General features: G+C 40.0%; 2 protein-coding genes across 2 annotated transcripts; both read left to right on the forward strand.

Annotated features, from left to right (window-relative positions):
* Positions 1 to 10,178: 10,178 nt before the first annotated feature.
* Positions 10,179 to 11,713, forward strand: LOC109897512 (GS homeobox 2-like). Its single transcript, XM_020492013.2, has 2 exons — positions 10,179 to 10,664; positions 10,904 to 11,713. Exons 1-2 carry the CDS (start codon positions 10,271 to 10,273, stop codon positions 11,242 to 11,244), a joined length of 735 nt encoding a protein of 244 aa, XP_020347602.1. The 5' UTR covers positions 10,179 to 10,270; the 3' UTR covers positions 11,245 to 11,713.
* A 6,296-nt stretch (positions 11,714 to 18,009) lies between these two features.
* Positions 18,010 to 19,238, forward strand: LOC109897196 (pancreas/duodenum homeobox protein 1-like). The gene is made up of 2 exons (XM_020491751.2): positions 18,010 to 18,467; positions 18,701 to 19,238. Exons 1-2 carry the CDS (start codon positions 18,104 to 18,106, stop codon positions 18,961 to 18,963), a joined length of 627 nt encoding a protein of 208 aa, XP_020347340.1. The 5' UTR covers positions 18,010 to 18,103; the 3' UTR covers positions 18,964 to 19,238.
* The last annotated feature ends 4,829 nt before the right edge of the window (positions 19,239 to 24,067 follow it).

The raw sequence follows: 24,067 nt of genomic DNA on the forward strand, positions 1-24,067 counted from the left end.
CAATGGCTGAAATGTATGTAAACATATAAAACCTCTGACTTGAGGAACAGGAAGACCTGATTATGTACCTCTAGGTCTGGGAACACACCCTCAGCTACTGTAACCCACCAACTCAGGAATTAACTTTACTGTAAATTGTGTAAATTGAGGGTTCGATTAGAGGCGGATGAATTACTTTCTGCAACAGCAATGACTAGATGGAGACGGATAACTATTTAGCAGCTTTAATGATCAAATAACATTGATCACCATCAGCCACAACTCTAGAACTCTCTGTCACTTCCTGTATCACTAAAGCTTGTCCAACACAATTTAAGCATTGGCCAATTAAAAAATAAACCAGATCATTAGTTACCATGTAAAGAATTAAGTAAACACAGTTATTTCCTTGAACACAGATTCACCATGTATTAGATTTTTAATTTTTTTTTAACCTTTATTTAACCAGGCAAGTCAGTTAAGAACACATTCTTATTTTCAATGACGGCCTGGGAACAGTAGGTTAACTGCCTGTTCAGGGGCAGAACGACAGATTTGTACCTTGTCAGCTCAGGGGTTTGAACTCACAACCTTCCGGTTACTAGTCCAACGCTCTAACCACTAGGCTACCCTGCCGCCCAATGTGTATAAATGCAATATAAAACAGGTTCAGTTCACAGAATATAAATGCTTATGAAATAGTCTTACAGTTGTAACAAAACTATATTATTCACAGGTGGTGATGATAAATAAAATACATGTCCTGTATATTAAAGACTGTACTTTATTTTTTACAGAACACTCCTCTAACATAAATCACATGCCGTTTGATTCTTATAACTGCTTGATTTATTCTGATAAGCACAGTATTATTATATAGGAATGGTCCTATCAAGTGTTCTTTGGCAACTATAAGCTGTTAAATCTCACTTAAAAGCAGAGAGTACTGTAATGAACATTCAGACCTCAAATTGGCCCATAAAATTACTTGATTTTAAAATATGGCAACGGATGTAAATGAATCATTGGAGATGAGCTTGGCTGATGATAGTCATATCTTACAGACAGGGAGAGAATAATTTCTCTCTGAGTTCCACATGGCAGAAAAACCCTTTCTAGATGTAACAGAAGAACTGTGCTTTGTTTTATATAAAACACAGAAGATTTCAATTATGCCTGCTTGCGCTAGCAGCTCTGAAAAATAAATACACACAAGCAGTGAAATGCCAACAGCTTAAAGGAAGATGGAAACAAAAACAAATTGATGCACTCATCATTGTCAAAATGAGCACAGTGTGGCGAAGGTCCAGTGTGGGGCTAACTCCCCTCCTCCTCCCAAACAACCCTGTTCGCCTCAGAACATCTTGCTTAGCGTCGCATTAGAAGAATACAGTGGATAATGGGTGTAAAAATGCAGACATAGTCTCAATTAGGAGATGTGTGACTTTGCTCATCCAGAGGGGTGAAGGGTCATTAGGAGACTTGGGATGTAGGGCCTCTCCTTTCCACCAATATAGTAGTGTTGCCAGCCTGTGTGAAGGCCTGGGATGAAGGAACATGGTAGGGGACACTAACTGGCAATGATGAACATCAACATAATGACAAACACTTATTTGGATGAGGGGCTGACATGTTATCCAATCAATAGTTTGTCTGAGGATGCACTGAGAGAACTGAATCATAAAGCTTAAGTATTTATTTATAAATAAATAAAACATCCTCATATAAAGTCAGTTGTGTCAATTTGCTAAATGTCACAAGAGCCTCACTTACCAGATCATTCACCTGCCCTTGAAAACATCCTGTAAATCCCAGTAATGAGCGTTTTATTCCCTACGATAGACTATAGGGGATGAAAATCAGTTTTTAGGTGGCAGTGCATGAGCTATAATCTTTCATGAATGGAAGATATGATATTCCCATCAATGATTTTGTACTTTAATTTGTAAAATACCCCAACATAATAATAATAATAACTGACTGATGATCAAGGAAACCTTTTGTATCTGACCGGACTAAATTATTCACCTCAGGTCTGGTGACAAAAGACATGGCCTGGCCACACATTCCAGGCTGATTCCGCTCCAGCACACATGCTCAATCCTGGGATTTCCCCTTTCAGAAGGAGAAAATGGTTACAATATCACCTCTTTTATGTCCTGTGAGAGATGGGAGGGGTAACTAGCTGGATAGAAGGAGAGCTAGCACTCACTCGGTTCGTCACTAGTTTCCACAGCCACAAACTCACAATTATGTCTAAACCCCACCTATTTCTTCAATTGATCTTCTTAAAACTTTATTTTAAACATAACCCTAACCTTAACCACAATGCTAACCTTATGCCTAACCCTAAATTAAGACCAAAAAGCAAATGTTCGTTTTCATGAATTTTTCTACCAGTATCATGCTCTTTTTGTGAGGGTTTGACTAAATGGCATACAGTTTGTCAGAATTGACAGGTTAGGATATCTTACACGGCATGTTAGAAAAATGAACATAGCAGGTTAAGAGAATTAGGTTAAGGTTAGGAAAAAGGTTAGCATTACTGTTAGCTAAAATGTAAAACAATTTAACTTTCGGGATGAGAAACTTTAAGGGTGAAATTCAGACATCAGAGAAGGCTGGTGGGAGGAGCTATAGGAGGATAGGCTCTTTGTAATGGCTGGAATGGAATAGATAGAACGGCGTCAAACGTGGTTTAATACAATTCCATATTTTCCATTCCAGCCATCACAATGAGCCCATCCTCCTATAGCTCCTCCCACCAGCCTCCTCTGTTAGGCCCAATGTAGAATAAATATTATGATGGCTCAATAATACTAGCCTGCTAGGCATAGCCAATGGAAGTACGGGTGCTGCAGCCCCCCTAAAAAAATGTGGCTTACCGCCTCGATTCGGACTTAAGTAGCAAAATTTGAAATTGTGTTTTTTACATTGAATAAAAGTAGAGACTCAGAGCTAGAAAAGTATATATCATACACTACAGTTGAGGAACAATGGGAAAGTAATTCTGCTTTGAAAGTTGATCAACTTGTGACCTCACTGTTGAGAAAATGTCCGTTAACAGTTAACCCACTGTTCCTAGGCCGTCATTGAAAATAAGAATTTGTTCTTAACTGACTTGCCTAGTTAAATAAAGGTAAAATTAAATTAAAAATAAAGTCTCACTTAAAATGAAAATGACTTTGTGACAAAATTAGAAACTTGTAATATCTGAAAATGTTGATAGCTAGACTCACTTTACCGATGGCATACAAGTTTGTTAATAAGACACATGAGAGTTCACATGTTCCAGAAGGCATTTCTGCCAACAAAACGCATTTTGATAATAGAAAAAAAGTATCAGTTCAAATGGCGCTCCTGTGAAGTAGTAACGAGCGACATATGCCTAGTTTCCTGAAACGAGTCACAAATATGAATAAAACAATTTTTTAATAAATAAATACAACATTTGGGGGGGAAATTACAATTCTTCACAAAGATCGTGCACTGGGCCTTTACTAGTCCTGTATTAGTGGACCGATATAGCCGTCTGTAGCGAGGGGAGACAAGGATCTAAAATGAAATGTTTTGTGTATGGTGAACAATAATGCAATTATTATGGTAATATATCACTCATTAAATAACACGGTATTGATGTCCAGAGTGACTAGAAAGAGAGTACATGATCCCAATATTGTCCCTAACAACAATAACCATTAATACACTGAGGACAGAACAGAGATGCGTCACAGGGCAACTTCTGAAATATCTTCTTATTAAAATGAGGACGGATATTTTCTTTGGCAACTCAAGCAAGAGGAGATTGCTATAAGGGTTATTTTATTTTCTGTAGCTCATTTTGGCTCAGTAATGACTATTTGCTTAGTCTTTTGGAAGGAAGAAAAGAGGCAGAAAGGGGAGACCAGGGCCCGTCCAGACACTTCTTGCTTGACGGACACACCTCAGTCTCGAGTGCCTCGGCTGAGCAGCTCGCTGAGGTCCAGAAACGTCGCTCTAATTAGTGGGAGCTGAGCGCATCTCTCCGGCCCAACAATGGAGGCCTGGAAGTGGCTTTGTTCACCAGGCTCACCCAGTGTTGTGGGTGTCACTGTCCTGAGGATTGTCTGGAATGGTGTTTTCTATTCAAGGGCAAAATAGCTTCCCTGTTAAATGAAAATATGCTGAATTATATTGAATAAAGCCTTATAGGGCCTATTAAAAATGGTTTGCCAGAGTATCAAGTTCCAAGTTTGACAATTCCGAATGAGGAGCGAAACCCTTATTTTGAATTCTTGATTTTGCTTAATGACTGTATATAAATGGACAAAGCCATTGATCACGTGACACCATTCATTCCTAGGTGAAGACTCAATAGCACACTGAAGCCAAATATGATGTTGTCTCATGGAGACATAAGATGTACAAGAGGAAGTGATGTTGTAGACTAGCTTAATGCTTGAGTTTTTTATTTTACTAGGGAAGTCAGTTGAGAAGAAATTCTTATTTTCAGTGACTGCCTAGGAACAGTGGGTTAACTGCCTGTTCAGGGGCAGAATGACAGATTTGTACCTTGTCAGCTCAGGGGTTTGAACTTGCAACCATCCAATTACTAGTCTAACGCTCTAACCACTAGGCTACCCTGCCACCCCGTAAATCAAGTTGACAGCCATTAGCAGCTAAATGATCCTTATAAACTTCTTCTTTGTGCGATTTAAAAACAAATAATAGGTTCAAGGACATTGAGTTGAAGTTTGGTGCAAAAAGAAATTCAGTTTTCACAATTCCTGACATTTAATCCTAATAAAAATTCCCTGTTTTAGGTCAGTTAGGATCACCACTTATATTAAGAATGTGAAATGTCAGAATAATAGTAGAGAGAATTATTTATTTCAGCTTTTATTTCTATCATCACATTTCCAGTGGGTCAGAAGTTTACATACACTCAATTAGTATTAGGTAGCATTGCCTTTAAATTGTTTAACGTGGGTCAAACGTTTCAGGTAACCTTCCACAAGCTTCCCACAATAAGTTGGGTGAATTTTGGCCCATTCCTTCTGACAGAGCTAGTGTAACTGAGTCAGGTTTGTAGGCCTCCTTGCTCGCACATGCCTTTTCAGTTCTGCCCACAAAGTTTCTATAGGATTTAGGTCAGGGCTTTGTGATGGCCACTCCAATACCATGACTTTGTTGTCCTTAAGCCTTACTTTGAAAGTATGCTTGGGGTCATTGTCCATTTGGAAGACCCATTTGAGACCAAGCTTTAACTTCCTGATGTCTTGAGATGTTGCTTCAATATATCCACATAATATTCCTTCCTCATGAAGCCATCTATTTTGTGAAGTGCACCAGTCTCTCCTGCAGCAAAGCACCTCCACAGCATGATGCTGCCACCCCTGTGCTTCACAGCTGCGATGGTGTACTTCGGCTTGCAAACCTCCCCCTTTTCCTCCAAACATAATGATGGTCATTATGGCCAAACAGTTCTATTTTTGTTTCATCAGACCAGAGGACATTTCTCCAAAAAGTACGATCTTTGTCCAAATGTGCAGTTGCAAACCCGAGTCTGGCTTTTTTATGGCGGTTTTGGAGTAGTGGCTTCTTCCTTGCTGAGCGGCCTTTCAGGTTATGTAAATATAGGACTCGTTTTACTGTGGATATAGATACTTTTGTGCCTGTTTCCTCCAGCATCTTCAATAGGTCCTTTGCTGTTGTTCTGGGATTGATTTGCACTTTTCGCACCAAAGTACATTCATCTCTAGGAGACAGAACGCGTCTCCTTCCTGAGCGGTATGACGACTGCGTGGTCCCATGGTGTTTATACTTGTGTACTATTGTTTGTACAGATGAACGTGGTACTTTCAGGTGTTTGGAAATTGCTCCCAAGGATGAACCAGACTTGTGGAGGTCTACCGTTTTCTTTCTCAGGTCTTGGCTGATTTCTTTTGATTTTCCCATGATGTCAAGCAAAGAGGCACTGTGTTTGAAGGTAGGCCTTGAAATACAGTTTTCCATGTTGATTCAACGTCATCGCATTTAATTTGTTTGATAAAATGACATTGAAAAACATTGATTCCACCCGTTTTTGCTCAGTTCATCTAGCTACTTTAAAAGTCTAGGTTACCCCTCTGGTGTATTGTGTAACGTCTGCTTCCAACTCACTCTCAAACACGTAGATCCCCTGAACGCAGCTCACTCTCCAGATCCCAATCACCTGAATTCTGATCACCTGTTCACACACTTGTATATCTTAATCACACACTATTTAGTTCAATTCTTTGCACCCCATCATTGGGTGGTGGTGGTTTTGTTTGTGTCACACTTCTATTCGGAGCTCTGGTTTTCCCATAATTTAAACCTCCCGTCTATGATAGTGAGGCAGGCAAAAACTAACGACGCCTTTTGCCTTTTCCCTTCCTGTACTTTAGCCTATCGGATTTCCTGTTATCAACCTATTGCCCGATCTTCCGGAAGATGTTACTAGCCTTTCCCCTGCCTGTATTCTTGCCTTTTGGACCCCCTGTGTATGACCTTCTACCTGCCCCTGGACCCAGCTACCTGCCGCCTCCTGTGGTCCTTTACAAATAAACACCTGCTGCGCCCTGCGCTTGAAATCAGCTCTCTGCCTCCCATCATGTTCATTACATATTGGAAGCAATTATTGGTAGGCTACTATGATTGTCCTCAAAACACTTTTTTATTCACATGAAGATTGACCACGAAGATTACACTTTTTCCATTCACTATAATGGGGGATCCTGTTTTCTGCTAACAATGCCTTCAGTTACCCACTAAAAAATATATATAATAATAAAACATTGCCTGCAGTACCGCGGTCGGCCTTGACCTTCCATCGCTTAAATGCGAGGGGGCTGTTGTTCTCCCTGGTTTTGCTTCACATTTAGGCCTAATAACGTTTATCCAATGTTCTGTGCACAAAAATATCCCAATTTCTCTCTCATGGCATAAACTAATGGATGGTCTGATGCGCTCAAATAAAAGTTTTTATTTAATCTTGGTCGTCACGCTATTTGTGTAATTATGTATAACTCATTTTTGCATAGAAATCGAATTATTCATTGAGATATAAATTAGAATCCACATTCAGTGCGACCGGACTCCTGCAGAATCCTATTGAATTTCCTCCTACTGGCTCTTTCGCTCACTCTCTCTTTTCTCTGAATCCCATGAGATCGAGAGTAGCCACTGCAGCTGCTATTCACATTTACGAAGTAATTGTTAATGAAAAGTCACTGCGCGCCATTATGTTGTCCGCAGGATCATTGTTCATTTTCCCATCGCCATTGAAAACTATATTGAGGACCCGAGTGTTGCTATTCAGGATCTGTTGCCTGGTTACTAATAAAGGGGGAAATCACCCACTGTATTGGCCAAGATGGGCCGCAAGCCGGCCCTGTGTAACAATGCAACTTTTGTAAAAAGGCGTTAATACAAGTTAATGACGCTTGTTCAACAAAACATGAATGGACTTCTTCACGGCATAAGACTGCGAATGAGAGGGACTGCCTCAGCACTGCACTTTAACATGTGTGTGTTTTTGTTCTTGAGAAACTCAAAGCGTTGTGTCCACTCCACACACACACAAGCAAATACGTGGTTTATCTTCCCACTGAGAGGAAAATATCAACGGCTAATATGTGTAGGAAGGTTGCAAGTTCAAATCCCCGAGCTGACAAGGTACAAATCTGTCGTTCTGCCCCTGAACAGGCAGTTAACCCACTGTTCCTAGGCCGTCATTGAAAATAAGAATTTGTTCTTAACTGACTTGCCTAGTTAAATAAAATAAAAATAAAGGTAGGACTAAGCAGTGTATATTCATTCTTGAAGTGTGATTTATTAATACTAATTTGATCTTCATTATACTGAATGGGTACATGATTAATTGCCACATCAACATGACTTGAATGGGTCTGTCTGCAATAACGGCTGCTGGATTATGTATATAGTTTCCTCACAACATGGGAGAGGGAACTCATTGCAGTGGGGCTCTTGGAGCTTTGTGGATTTCTGACATTCTTTTCACTCTGACGTTTTTAAGCGGGCAATTTGGTAACGGTCCCATTTGTTGCACCCGCTTTTTAACTGAAGCGGACAAAGCTGTAGGTAGTCCTGTCACCCCGAGCAGAATAAAAAGAATCAAAGGATTTTTCCCTTAAATGGACTAATTTTCCCCTCGAATTATGAAAGTAATGGCAAGGTAACAGCCTGTGCTCTGTACCTAACGGCTTAATGCCTGCTAAACCCTTCCACGTGGCTCGACTAGTCGTGGCAATTAGAGCTCATTATAGACTCATAAAGGATCTCATTTGTGGGATTACTTAATAGACAATGACATTTTATCTTGCACAATTCTGGAAAAAGAATATTGGAGCTAAGATGGTGTGATGAGGGCGCGCGCCACACATCATTCCGGCTGGTTTGTTCCCTCTCTCTCTCTCTTTCTTTCTTCTCTTTCTGTATTTCTTTATTTCTTTATTTCTTATATATATATATATCACTCTCACTCTCTCATTTGAAACCGTTCTCCGTACAATAACAACCCAGAGCGCCTCTCGTGTCTTACGCTGTGTTCACTTTATTATAGCAATTACAGTCTGCGTGACAGACGTGTTTGTTTTCTGTCATTTATTCCATCTTAAAGTCATATTCTAATTCGTTTAAAGATGCCAATTCGTATCAGCACTGGTCACCCACTGGTTGCTCCCCCAAATTAGCAGAAAAACACAGACAACGAATTGACCATGTTCCCTTCCCTATAAAGCTAATTTACACGTAGAGCAAAACAGACATAAACCCCACAAAAATATAAGTGTATGATCTTGGAGACATAGTTCAATTGGAAAATGTGCAGCCAACGTGGTGCTGTTTATAGTCAGTCCAGTTTGACCTCCGTATTGTAATCCTTAAACTGAACTATTGTAGCTTGTAGGCCTACTTACCATTTGTTTGATCAAAAGGCTAAATGGATGTTTGCGCCTGTAACGTTTGCGCCATTAAAACTCGCAAAGGGCGCGCGCTCTGTCTGGAGGTTCGAGGCGTTTGTCCGCAGATGAAAGTAGAAGTTAAACCCACTGGTGACTCACCCGCCTGGAGATCAAACTCGATAATTATTGTCACAAGATAAGGGATTAACATATTTCTGAAATAGCTGCCTGTTTACCCGGCATAAACCCACCATAACAAACACTTTCTAATTGAATCCTAATCACTGTTATATAGGCACCACCCAGACTGCAGGCATTCATAATTCTTAAACGTTGGACCCGAAATCTTTACCAAAAGGACGCATGCAGTGTATGATTATTAGTCCGTTTAGTCACGAGATTTACAACTTTAAATAGCATTTCCACAAATAAACTTTCACATATAAAGTAGACGTACGCTTATTGTCACCATATACAAGGATAGGGCAATACAATTATGTTAATTATAAAGTAAATATCTAAGCATAATTTGCTCGATAATGGGAATTTTGTATCAAAACGAATAACCTGCTACAGTGTTATGGACGATCAAGTCTGTGGTTATACAGTACCAGAATTATAATTCGTTTGGGCATTTCACCCTTAGCCCTAAGGCAACTGCTAACATTCTAGATGATAATGCGTTTTTTTTTGTATCTCAGTTTGCTGAGAGCTGTATTTAGAGACTGACGATTGATATGATGATAGAGGTTGATATGGTGGTTGGGGCTTTTCAACTCCAATAGGCTATTTCAGATGTTTGTAATTAAGTTTTATCTATAGACCTACTCTTATATGAATAGATGTAACCTATCGGTCAAGTTCACCTTTGAATCGAACGTGAACAGGTGTAGGCCCTACAGCCAATTTTTGGGGAAACATTGCAGAAGTGCGCACTATTCAAATCAAATCAAATTGTATTGGTCACATACACATGGTTAGCATATGTTATTGGGAGTGTAACGAAATGGGTCACCCACGCGTCACCAAGGCAGCTGATGATACTAGATAAATATTACTTTGCTAACTAACTTTGCTCAATCACATTATGTTTTTGCGTGACTTGTTATTAACATGGCTTTTCATTTGTGGTAAAATTAGCGAATGTGGAAATTTTGATTGGAAGTTCTCTGAGGCATCACGTGGTTTTGCAGAAGAGCATACTGAGCCGGGTGCGCACGTGGGTGACGCTAGGGCCAGCCCTCTCCGGGGTCCCTTTTGTTTAACTATCAAACATAAGCACCTTCCGAGATCCCGAGGGCTTCAGATGACAAAACGGCCAACATCTTGTGCAAGGATCAATACTGACCGCGTATCGTTCTGCAGCCATGTCTAGGTCATTTTATGTGGACTCTTTGATTATCAAGGACACGGTGCGACCCATACCTCTTAACGAGCATCCACGACAAGACTTTCTCTTCCCCATCAGTATGCACTCGCCCACCATGATGACGGTCACCGCGCCAGTGTGCCCGTCCAGGAAAAGCGGCACTTTCTGCGTCTGCCCGCTTTGCGTCACGTCCCACCTACACTCTCCACGCAGCGGCATTTCGATGCTGAAGAGTCAGTTCCCGAGAGCGGAGCCCCAATATTGTCAGAGGATATCACACCACCAACAGTCTCCGCCACTTGCGCACCCGTCTGCACGCCCTGTCTGCACGCCTGTCTACAAGCCCATGTACAGCGTCACAGACCCCATGAGTTACCACTGTCTCTCCATAGGTAAGACTATGTGCTCTCTGACCACCTGTATCTGCAATATAACAACCTGTCAATTCAACCTTTGAAATTAGAGCGACACATTTTAATTGAACCACTACATCATGTATGTTAGTTATTTAGTATATCCAATTACGCACAGTAAAACCAATGCAATGTATTGCATAAAACATGTACTGCAGTGTTAGAAATTTGGAATAGAACTACAATGGTTGGCTAAATTGTTGTCCTGTCTCCATCAGGCGCCTCTGAGAGCAGTCACATCCAGAATGGCAAGAGAATGCGCACGGCTTTCACCAGCACACAACTATTGGAACTGGAGAGGGAGTTCTCCTCCAACATGTATCTTTCCAGGCTCAGAAGAATTGAAATAGCAACTTATCTGAACCTCTCGGAGAAACAGGTGAAAATCTGGTTCCAGAACCGGAGGGTGAAACACAAGAAGGAGGGCAAGGGCACACAGAGGAGCGCGCACAACGGTTGTAAGTGCGCAAGCGGTCACATGGATTACCCAAGGTCTGAGGACGAGGAATCTTTATCCCCTGCATCAGCGTCAGAGGAGAAACATATCTCCTCAATCTGAGGGCATCTCAGACTGTCACTGCACAGACTTCCATTACACTACTGGCACTTAGTCTACCATGGTTCATCACGAATTCTGCAACACCAGACGACCTCCGGGCCATGAGATGCTACTTTCAGTCTGAGAAGAAGTACTGGAAATATCCTTGGTTTCCCCTGGTTAAATTATGTAGGCCTATTCGTACGTTCATTTTATGTTAACTGTGAATACATCTTTTATTTGTTGAAACATTTTTTTTAAAACAGTGACGCTAAATCCTTCAGGGTTCGACCCAACGTCAAAGTTGTACCTCCTCAGTGGTTGTCATACGATGCTTGATATCATTCTTATCAGTGTAAATATGATGGCCGTTGATACACTCTGTTTCAGTTCTTATTTTTCCACGTGAAATTGTATGTACATAGTAGACTAGTATGTGTATATAATATGTATATTTGTATTTATTCTAATAAAACATTGGTGAGTTGTATCTCAGACAAAACATTTTTATTTTAAGGGTTGGCATGGTGGATCTTTGATGCAATCCTTACAGGCTATCGTCATAGCATATTAGTAGAGCTTTTGTGTTTGATATATTTGTCAAGAAATGTATGTTTAGTCTGTATTTTGACTAAAATGTTAATTTAATATAATAATTACACACATTTTATCACGAGACCATTTCAAAGAGCATATTGGACGTCATCACAGGCAGGTGACCAGAGACGCTAAGATAAACAGTAACAGATTTCCATCCACGTTAACCTTAACTTACATCCCGAGGAAGATACTCTAGTACAGGGATCATCAACTATTCAGTCGCGGGCTGATTTGTTTTCTTGAGTGGATGGTCGTGGTAACATAATTACAAATGCGTAGACTGCAAATTGACCGCAAGAAACGCAAAACAGAATGTTTGATTAAAACATAACCATTGCTTACATTTGTATGTGATCACGTCTGTCTATTAAGCGTGGGAATACTTAGGAACAGGTTCCCCAAATTAAAATCGATTGGAGCTGATTTTTAGTCTTTATGTTCTATTTCTTTGCTCAGAAAACTTGTGAAGCCAAATAAAACTACCCACGGGCTGCCAGTTGGGAAACCCTCCTCCATTATGGAAAACACTGAGTTTACAAAACATTAAGAACACCTACTCTTTTCATCTCATAGACTGACCAGGTGAATCCAGGTGAAAGCTATGATCCCTTATTGATGTCACATTTTAAATCCACTTTAATCAGTGTAGGTGAAAGGGAGGAGCCAGGTTAAATAAGGATTTTTAAGCCTTGAACGGGTATGGTTGTAGGTGCCAGGTGCACCGGCTTGTGTCAAGAACTGTTTTGTACATCATGCTTGGGGTCATGTATAAAAATGCTGAGCAGGCCATTATTTTGGCTACCATGGCTATATGCCCCTATCGGATGACAATGCCCCCATCCACGGGGCATGAGTGGTCACTGATTGGTTTGATGAGAATGAAAATCACATGCCATGGCTGTCTCAGTCATCAGCTCTCAACCCAATGCTTGAGACAGATTTTTCCACCATCATCAACAAAACCTACCAGCTCTCACAGTCTCACGTCAGAATTAGAAGTTCATCCATGTTTCTCAAACATCAATATTCAAAGTGTTTAACTTTAAGGTTAGTAATCTATACTCATTTTAAGAAGATAAAGAATCGATGGTTTAAAATGTTAAAAAATGTCAGTATGTTCCTTGGACTAGGGTATGCAGTGTTCAACCCACAGGGGGGTGCTCCTACTCGGGTTAACCACGTTGTTGTGTCCCTCTCTGAGGAGGTTGATAAAGAGTTCATTCACTGTTCATGAACTATACTGGCACTTAATGAGAGTTCACTTGTTTTCTATACTTAACAACTCTCACTCACTCACTCACTCACTCACTCACTCACTCACTCACTCACACACATTCTCATCAACCCCTTCCCATTATAAAAATATAAGACACATTTAAAAAATGTCAAATTATGATATAAAGCATTAGAGAAAACTAACATGTAACCTAAACTGACCTATTTCAACTCAGACTCAAATGCGTAGGCAGGCCTAAGCCTAATATCATTTAAACTTGGTCATCTGAAATTGAACAAAAGTCTAAATAAATATGTTTGTTATATTTCCATTTAAGTAGACCTACATTCGTTATTAATTATTTTAAAATTATTATTATTATTAACACCACCATTATTATTACGTTATTATTGATATCTGGGCTTTATTTGAACAGTAGCTACATAAAGTACTAGGCCTATAATTGATCCTGCCCACAACGCCATGTCCTGTTAATCCCCGGGATAATAGACATTTCCATTTTTGTCATTTAAGAGACACTCTTATCCAGAGCGATGTAGAGTTAGTGCATTCATCTTAAACTAGCTAGGCCTCTATCGTCCATGTTATGTTGCTTGACCAAACGGAGTTTAATTGCTGTTTCAGTCCCACGTTGGCTGATTATGCTGCAATTCCCTCGAAACCACAGAACAAGGATACATAGAACTGGGCAAAGGCTTTGACAGGTTAGATTGTCCTGCCTTGGGACTCGCATTTAGCAGTGGACCCCCGACGGCTGCAGACTCTGGGGGCTTTGAAGAGACAGCTACAGGGTTCCTCGGAGGGAGAGAGAACGATTTGGTCACTGTTTCATTAAGCACTATTTGAACCTTTCAGTTTATGGTAAATTGAAGGGGCACGCTGTAAATGGAAGGATTACGTAGGAAAGGCGATAGGAAATTATCTAACGGTTAATTTAACTCGTTTGAGTCGACGTTTGGGATACATTCCTAATTGAGAAGGGAAGCAGGTGAAGTTTTGGTCCCACGCAGGTCCATTCAGACCAGGAATAAATGGTCTCTTTTCACATCCCGCTGGCGATCATATATTATCGAGGGAAAGCCACCTAATGAATATATATTGAAGTTCCTATTAATCGAATTAGAGTTCAGCCCTTGCAGGTGTGAGAGTGAAAGACCACCGGCCCATTAAAACTGATTAACAAAGGAACTGCAGTTTTGGGAAAGTCTCCCCCTTTTCAGACTCACGGCCCTGACCTCGAACTGTCAGTCCACTATAATAGCCTGAAGCTCATGTTTATTATACCTTCAGGCCATGGCAAGACTATCTGGGGAGACAAACGAAACTCTCAAAAACACCATCACAGTCGTGTAAGCCAGTCAAGTTATTGACGACAGTCAACGAAAAGGAATAGCATGAAGCAGTTGTGTAAATTCCTGTGGCATGACTTTAAACAAATTGCATATTGGCCTAAATCCTAAACAGTGATAAACCGTTTTCTCTTTGCCCGTGGAAACCTCTGCAAGTAAACTTTGAATTAATTTGGATTTTTGATTTGAAGTAAAATTATGGCACTCGATAAATTTGACAACCTTCTCTTCTGAGTCCAAGGCCTTCGAGTGACTAGCCGTTTCACATCCATTACACTCACCCCCCTTTTGACCTCCTCCTTTTCCGCAGCAACCAGTGATCCGGGTCAACAGCATCAATGTAACAGTATAACTTTAAACCGTCCCCTCGCCCATACCCGGGCTCGAACCAAGGACCCTCTGCACACATCAACAACAGTCACACACGAAGCCTCGTTTACCTATCGCTCCACAAAAACCGCGGCCCTTGCAGAGCAAGGGGAACCACTACTTCAATGTCTTTTTTATAATGCTATTTAGCGCGAACCGCTAACTAAGCTAGCCGTTTCACATCCGTTACACCTGCGTAGCCTATAGGGGCCAGGAGTGTCCGGTGAGGAGCTTGCTTGTTTCAAATGGTGATGAAACTGTGAATTCTGGACACGTGTCCCATCAATGCTGTCATTGATGACTTAATCTAGTGGTCTCCTGGTCACCACACAATATGTGCCAGTAACTTTAGCCATGCTCTTCGTAATGTGCCTTTTCTAAAGTGTCCATTAATTTGTTGGATTAGAGTTGCTTCTTATCATTTAGTGGCTGAATAAATTAATATAGCTCTACAAAACAGAGGACAATGAACTGAATATGATGATATCGATTAAATACATTTCAGAAAGACCAAATTGCAGACCACTGCAACATAATAATGATAACACCTTATTTTGATACAGAGTGATGTACTTTAGCTCAAGTGACTTATGAATAACTATACCACCAGAATAGAGATGTTATAGGCCAATTGTTATATTCAGTTGTATAATGGCACATTTCTTTGTGTGTGTGTGTGTGTGTGTGTGTATGACATTATTACTAATCACTACCCTACACTGACAAAAGTAAAAGTTCTTCAATTGCTTTTCCTTGACTGATAAAGAACCTTTGAGTTAAGTGTGGGGTTCTTGACATGGCATCTGAGGTTCTTATGAATTCTAAAAGGTTCATGAAATGTATGGAAGCCTGTAGATGTGTCCCTTTCATAGCACACAGCAAATTGGCCAGTGTTTACTTGATTTTTCAGTTGAACATTTCTAGTGATGAATCAGTAGTTACATTAACACTGTAAAGAGTTAAATTAACACACAGTGGTGTAAAATAACCCCAGTGTTGGTGTTAATAACCAGAGTTGAACCAAAATTGCATCCATCATTACCATACAGGTAACTGCCAAAATAATGGAATCACTTGAGTAAATAACGGATACAAAGTATAATAAAAGCAGGTGCTTCTATACAGGTGTGGTTCCTAAGTTAATGAAACAATGAATATCCCATCATGCTTAGGGTCATGTATAGAAATGCTGAGCAGGCCATTATTTTGGCTACCATGGCTATGCCCCTATCGGATGACAATGCCCCCATCCACAGGGCATGAGTGGCCACTGGTTGATTTAATGAGAATGAAAACGATGTAAATCATATGCCATGGCTGTCTCAGTCATCAGCTCTCAACCCAATTCAACACTTATAAGAGATTTTGGAGCGCGCTTGAGACAGATTTTTCCACCATCATCAACAAAACCTACCAGCTCTCACAGTCTCACGTCAGAATTAGACGTTCATCCATGTTTCTCAAATATCAATATTCAAAGTGTTTAAGGTTAAGGTTAGGCATTAACTCTGAATGGTTAAGGTAAGGGTTAAGGTTTGGGATAGACTTAAAAACATATAGAAAAAAACAAGTTTCTATCGCTGGACTCAAACTTTGGAATGCTTATTGTTATCTGCCATCCCTGTCAACTCCCTAGCAAAACCAAAACTTACTTGAAGTTAACAGCGCTCACTGTTGCCCCTAGTGGCCAGTTTCCACGCCCTCTCCAGACATTCTCGGACAGGGATGGACGTGACCTGGCTGAACAAAACACCAAATTATGGAAGTCCTCATGGAAGAATGATGTCGCATCCCTCCGATAGAGTTCCATACACTTGTAGAATCTATGCCAAGGTGCAGTGAAGCTGTTCTGGCTCGTGGTGGCTTTATGTTGGTGTTTCCTTTTTTTGGGGCAGTTACCTGTATTTCCCAGCATGCAGGTTGATATTTAGAATTATTTGTTTCAATATCTTTGTTTTTTCATGCACATTGATTGATTACTTAATCCTATGCTACTGAAATATATATAACATTATAAAAAAAATATTCAAATTTGTTACATGGATTTATTGCACCCGCTACTGAAATGGTTGCTTCAGTTTATATCTTTAAGGGAGTCTCATGTCTCCTTTTTCTCAACCCTGGCAGTCATTAAGGTGAAGAAATATTCCCGAACGCTGGATGTCCCCACTCTGGGATTCAGCCCACTGTATTTGGGTAAAACTAGATTCCTCAAAATAAAGCCTTATGAAATATGTATTCTCATGAAGAACTTAATTTTCATGGCAACATCATCACTTCGGACCATTAATTTCCTTTATTTAACATTAATTTAACAAGAAAACATATCCTTTAGTGATAGCCACTGAATTAAAAATGAATGAATTCAACGCTCATCTCTCTGTAACTAGCAAACAACAGTCATGGGTGGTACTTGTAACTCAAATATTATCTTGTAAGGCACCCTGGGAAATATGCAAACAAGGCCTAAAACCCTAAAGCAGGCAGATTTACCAAGGTTTGCGCTGATGCTAAATGTAACCTGTTATTTCCAGAGGGGAATGAATCACAAACTTAAAAGTCCCAACATGAAACTTACCGGCCTTACAGCCATGTTAACTTACATGTTTGTTTTAACCTGAAACACGAAACCTTTTAGCCTATTTGTTTGGTAAAAATGTGCACATTTTGAACAACTACAAAAGATTATACCTAAATCAGACATGCTTGATATTTACTAAATTGAATAATATATTCACATTATAAACATTTATTCGACAAGAACAGATTCTTGGAGGCCTAGATGTAGTCTTACAGAACCGTATTCAATTGCATAAGTTCACTATGACTTGTTGCATGAAATGTAGGGCTACTTCATCCACCTTTCGTACTCAAAGGGGTGTTTGATTTATTTCCTTTGTAAATACGTATGTAAAGCTGTCATTCACCATGACTGGCTTAGCTGATAAAATAACACCAGCGCCATTTATGGAACAACTGGGAACATATGTAAGTACATTCTTAAAAATAAAGTTGCAAGTTGGAACCAGATAAGGTTATTGAGAGTGATAGGGGAACCATTTTAGGATCTCTGAAGAACCATAAATGGGATGGCTCTTTTAAGAACTATACAACAATCCCAACCCAGAAATGTTTTGGACCTCCAAACACCGTCATTTAATAGCCCCTACTGGCCGATAGCCCAGTTATTCGTTTAGTGTCAGTCACGTGACTAGGGTCAGGTATGCACTCATAAGTGCACTCCAGGTTGTGGCCTCACTTGAAGGATATAGCAGGGACATACATAAACGTCCTAAACATTATCGCTGGGGAAATTTGCTCAGTAATGGATACCTCGGGTATTTATGATGGTGGGCGCTTCCAACTGCCGTTACGTGAGGAGTATGACTATAACCCGCCCTCCTGCCGCTACAGCGGCGACACCGAGCAGGTACGGATCCCCATTCCCGCTTGTGCCTCTGTCGAACACCAGAGTAAGGAGACTTTACTGCCCTACGATCTACCTCTCTGTCAGCATTCGAGCCCTGGTCAGACCCAGGACCAGGACCAGGAATACCTGACAGGCCAGGGTCGTGTACCGGACGACTACCATCCAGGAGACAGCCCAGTAGTGGGGGGAGAGTCCCTGGGACACTTGTCATTCTCCTGGATGAGGAGCTCCAGAGTTCACTCGTATCAATCACTCCCAGGTGAGCAGGCTACTTTGGGGCTACTTCATTATTACAATATTTATTTTATCTCCATGTCATAATTGTGAAATTGTTCTCTATTGATTTTTATTAGGCCTACACTTATGTTTTGAATCGATTTTGTGTCTGACAGGTGAAATTAAATGAGAGATGAGGGAGCAGAGCAAAGGTTTCACAAGGCATCAAAAAAAAATAGCCACACTCCTTGTAACCTTGTATAGTCTTTTTTAAAGGTGGTCATTCCGAGAACACAGACCAACACAAGCGGAGCCGCACCGCGTACAGCCGGGCTCAGTTATTGGAGCTGGAGAAGGAGTTCCTCTTTAACAAGTATATCTCCAGGCCTCGCAGATATGAACTGGCCACCACACTCAACCTGACGGAGAGACATATTAAAATCTGGTTCCAGAACCGGCGGATGAAGTGGAAAAAAGAAGAAATGAAAAAAAAAAAATCTGACCACCACGAACCGGAGAGTTCCAATAACAAATGGTAAAACGTTTGGAGCATCATATGACCCTGGGTTTGAAAACTATGCCGGATAATTTTTTGCACTCGTCTATTAAATCATATACTGTATGTCCTTAAACTTTATAGCCTACGTTAGGCCTATTCCGAGGTTCAATGAACAGTTTACAATTTTAAGTTGCGAGCTATTAAGTTATTTATACAGTTGATGTGCATATCTAAGTAATATGTTTAGTAGTTGCCACATTGATTTATAATATCTAACATTTTAATTGAAATGGATAAAATCACCCATTTGTTTCACTCGGAATTTATTGTCTAATTTATTTTAGACATACAACAGTTTACATAAATGAATCACTTGTTTACTGGGTTCTAAACCTGCATGTTATGATGAAAGCATGATAGGCCTACATTAATTCATTATCCATGTATGAATCAATGAATGATTGTGTTGAATAGATTGAAGTCGAAATTGGAAGAATATTCCATATTCTGAGGCAACCTGGTCTCAGAGCATTTCGTATTATTCTGTACATAAATCAGAGACACCCCATTTAGTATATGTTTTGTTTTATATGGTATGCATTCATTTGTGGATGTCCATCACCCATTTCATATGATATGTTATGAATTGCAATTCCTATTATATGTTACGAATTTTCACAACATACAAAATGTTATGAATTTTCAAAATGTATGATATGTTAAGAATTCGCTCGCTGGCTAATGTTAGCTAGGCTAGGGGTTAGGGTTAAAGTTAGGTTTGTTTAGGAGTTAGATTAAAGGGTTAAGTTTAGGGTTATAGGGGAAGGGTTAGCTAAAAGGGTTAAGGTTAGGGGTAGGGTTAGCTAACAGGCTAAGTAGTTGCAAAGTAGATTAAAAAAAGTTGTAAGTAGTTGAAAAGTTGCTAATTAGAGAACATTTTAAAATTGTCCTGAGATTCGAACTAGCCATCGTTGGGTTGCTAGATGTTTGCGTTATACGTTAGGAAATGCCTTCAAAACTTGCCACTAGGGGCAGCAAATGAGTGCGATTACCATCAAGTGGGCAGGGGTGGTGGAAGGGCGCTATCCCATGACTCTGGTTCAGAAGGTTGGGTTATTGATCCCCAGGCAGGTTACCCATGATACTCAGTATTCGATGTCATGTTTAAAGGACATTGTGAGATGAAATGGAAACCAGACACTACGGTCAACAGTGTCAAGTAGGTATGGTGGATGCATGCAAGCATCTGCCTCTGGTTACATGTTTGAATCCAGAAATAGACAGTTGTTTTTGATATTTGTTTTAAACCTATCCCAAACCCTTACCATGGTCATTCAGAGTTAATGCCTAAACGTAACCCTGGAACGATTCAGAGAAGAAGCCAAACACTTCGACATTTGACATTTAAAATTTGGTGTTTGAGAAACATGGATGAATGTCAAAATCTGACATGAGACTGTGAGAGCTTGTTGCACTCCTAGTCGTGGACACTGGTTTGTTATTTTTACCTTTGTTATTTTTACCTTAATAACCAGTACATGCTGACCAGACTGCCCAAGTTGTGTGTGCGAGCTTTGCAAAATAAATGTACACATACATGTTATTCAGTCATTTAATCCAAACTGCTTGTGCGTGTCAACGGGCGTCTTCGTAGCCAGGTGCTAAAATAGAATTCGGAATAGAACTTGGTTCTATTTTAGACACTTGACACGCTCCAAGTCCCGCCTCTCACATCTACTCCCTGGTTTTTACGAGCATATACCCACATGGGTGATTGAAAGGGGCGCAGGTAGCCTTGTGGTTAGCGCATTTGACTAGTAACTCAAAGGTTGCTAAGATCAAATCCCTGAGCTGACAAGGTAAAAATCTGTTGCTCTATCCCACAAGGCAGTAAACCCGCTTTTATTGAAATTTAGAATTTGTTCTTAGCTGACTTGCCTAGTTAAAAAAGATGATGGAGGTCCAGTTGGTGGCCAAAATGCATCTTTAAATTGGTTGACAAGGTAAAATAACCCAATGTTTATCTCCCATGACAAATGAGCTAAAAACAGCTCGCTTGCTAAATGTCCTTGAATGGTTCATGTGTGTTTTGACCTCTCCCCATATTAATATAGTTGTTTCACATTTGGTTTTGTTATTTTAACCTAGGTGTTATGAACGCGTCTGCAGGGAATAGACTAAATCGACCTGTGCAAGATGGCACACTCACACTTAACCATTTGGAAAGAGTGCCTAAACCTAATGTTTTAACCCTTACCTTAACCATCCGGAATGAGTGCCTAAACTTAACCTCAATTTTACTGGAATTTTAATGAAACAATATAGAGCATCAGGAGCAACAAAAACACATCGAAATTTGCCGTTTGGAGAACGTGGATGAACGTCTAATTCTGCACTGATACTGAGAGCTTCTTGTTCCACATAGCCTTATCCAGCAGAATGGTTGGTCTCATAAATCATAAAGGCACCTGCAAAGGGTTTACCTTAAGGGTGTCAAGACCTGTAATTTGAGTACAAATTATTTTATGAGCGGTTTAAGATATGATTTCCGTTTTCGATTGTAGGCCAATTTTTATAAACCTGCGGCTAAAGATAACAAAATACCCTTTCAAAATGAAGAACAATGCATATTGCAACATTTTCTCTTTCAGGGCCCTGTCATAGCCTAACTCAGAGAAAGTCCCTTTTGATGGCAAATGATGGCAAATACCCAGAACAAGGATGACTCCCCCCCCGAGTTTGAACAAACAATTAAGTCACTGTGTCACCTCCACTGTTTGTGCAAATGCAGGTTGCTCAGCAACACTCATCAACACAAATCAACACAACTGAGCGACTTTACTTTCAGCCAATAGGGGTTGGATTAAATACATGGTATTTTTTGTAAAATCCTGGGTTATTTGTAAAACATCAATGTTGGCTGATATGAAAATGTAATTCTTTGAAGTTTTGAGGTCGATTTTTGCATCAGGACTATATTCGTTTTCAGCAGGTTCCCTTATAAATTGAAGTTCAGTTATTCAAATATCTATTGGACTCATTCATTGTGTACTCTGAGGTCATCTGGACCAACCTTTTAAGCTAAATATGACGTATGCACAAGTCATTTTCATATTGTTAGAATACTAAGATAAGGATATTTGTGTTTGAATGGGAGTGGAATTGAATGGGCTGCACCTTTTGGGTGCGGACCACTGTGTGAAACGATGAGAAAGCCCCTACAGTCCCAAGAGCGCGTTTCAGCAAGCTAGACAGCGCTCGAGGGGACAGATAACCCTATACCATGCAATGACCACTGAATATGCTCTTGAGACAGTAGACTATGCCTAATCTTACGTAAAAGCCGTGTGTTTGAATGTCTGAAAGTTAAGTTACATTGCTGATTGAAACAGCCTAAGATTAGACGAGTTTTGTTAGTCTATCTACGAATTACCTTACAAAAAGCTTAAAGCGGCAATCAGCTGTCAAAACGATAACAAATAGAGGTCCCCCCCTGTATCGGTAAAAATCTGAGGGACAGGGTCGAAGAAATGTTAACAACTCTCAAATTCATAGATAGAGCTATGGATGCAAGGACTGACCAACCACGATATCAAAATGATAGTTTAAACCATGTTTTTAAGTTATGTAGTATCTGTTTAAATGTACTTTGTTAACAAACATTGGAGTAAAACAAGCTTATATTTTGGTATCTGTTGGGGTGCGACAGTTGAACTAAGCTAATGAGGAATTTATAAGTTATATTCTTCAATAATCAATGAGTAGGCAACTACATATCATTCATTTCTAAGTCCAAGAATGGATGTATCAACTGCAGATTGCTCCTCTGACATTACGTTTTACGACGGCAATAATCGATTTCAACAGGCTGTGTATCTTCAAATTTCTGTGGTGATTAAGATACATATTTTTGGCCTATTCTAATTCAAAATATGCAGATTTATGCCTTCATTGACATATATTCTGCCCAGAGACAACACAAATATCCATATGACCATATATCGCAGATTAAGACCTTTCATATAGCTCTATATAACAATGTTTTTGTCTTCATATAGCCTAAGTAGTGCAATCTCTTTGGAACTTAGAGGGCTCTCCCAAGCTGCTGTTTAGAAGTCTCACATGGCACATCCATAGATAGCTTATTCCTATTCATTTGTATGGGTTTACAGTATTATAGGCTATTGAAACGGTCATTTTGACTGATGCTGGGTTCAGACACTAAAACAGGTCTGGAAAAACAGTTTGGGGTCAATTATTGACCAAAAAGCCTCCAGTTGAAACCAAAAACATTTGAATGCCCCCTTGTGGATGCTTGCTTCTCAGTGGAAGTAGGCTACAGGTAACTGACAAAATAAAGGAAACACGATTAAATGAGGGGCACAAAGTATACTGAAAGCAGCTGCTTCCACACTGGTGTGGCTCCTGAGTTACATAAGCAATTTACATTCTATCATTCTTAGGGTCATGTATGAAAATGCCCAGTTGCCCATTGTTTTGACTACCATGGCTAGAAGAGAGCTCAGTGACTTTGAAAGTGGGGTCTCAAAGGAGCATTGGGGGGTTAAAGGGTGCGTGTGTGTGTTTCTGTGTGTCAGTCACCAGATCTCAAGAGATTCTGGAGCAGTGCCTGAGACAGCATTTTCCACCACCATAAAAAACAAAAACAAATGATGGAATTTCTCATGGAAGAATGGTGTCGTATCCATCCAAAAGATTTCCAGACACTTAAGGCACATTGAAGCTGTTCTGGCTCGTGGTGGCCCAACACCCTATAAAGACACTTTATGTTGGTGTTTCCTTTATTTCACAGTATGCAATCTTTTCTTGTTGGCAGTCAATAAATGTTATCATCCTGATCCCCAGTTGGTTATTGGGCTACACAATTCATGAATTATATTTCCAAATTATTACTATAGACCAGGGGTTCACAAACTTTTTCACTTTGGCCCCATCATTGGGGAACATCTGTAATTTTTCAGGTTTAATAAAGCTTATATCCTCTAATTCCACAGGCCTACATTTTGCCATAGCATGGATTTTTTTCCATCAGTTTAAAGCTCATTCCCTGCAATTCTACACACTTTGCCATGGGTTGGAGAGAATATTTTGCAGTTTTAAAGGTTATTTCCTGCAATTGTACA

This window comes from Oncorhynchus kisutch, linkage group LG10, assembly GCF_002021735.2.
Source record: "Oncorhynchus kisutch isolate 150728-3 linkage group LG10, Okis_V2, whole genome shotgun sequence".
Taxonomy (NCBI): Eukaryota; Metazoa; Chordata; class Actinopteri; order Salmoniformes; family Salmonidae; genus Oncorhynchus; species Oncorhynchus kisutch.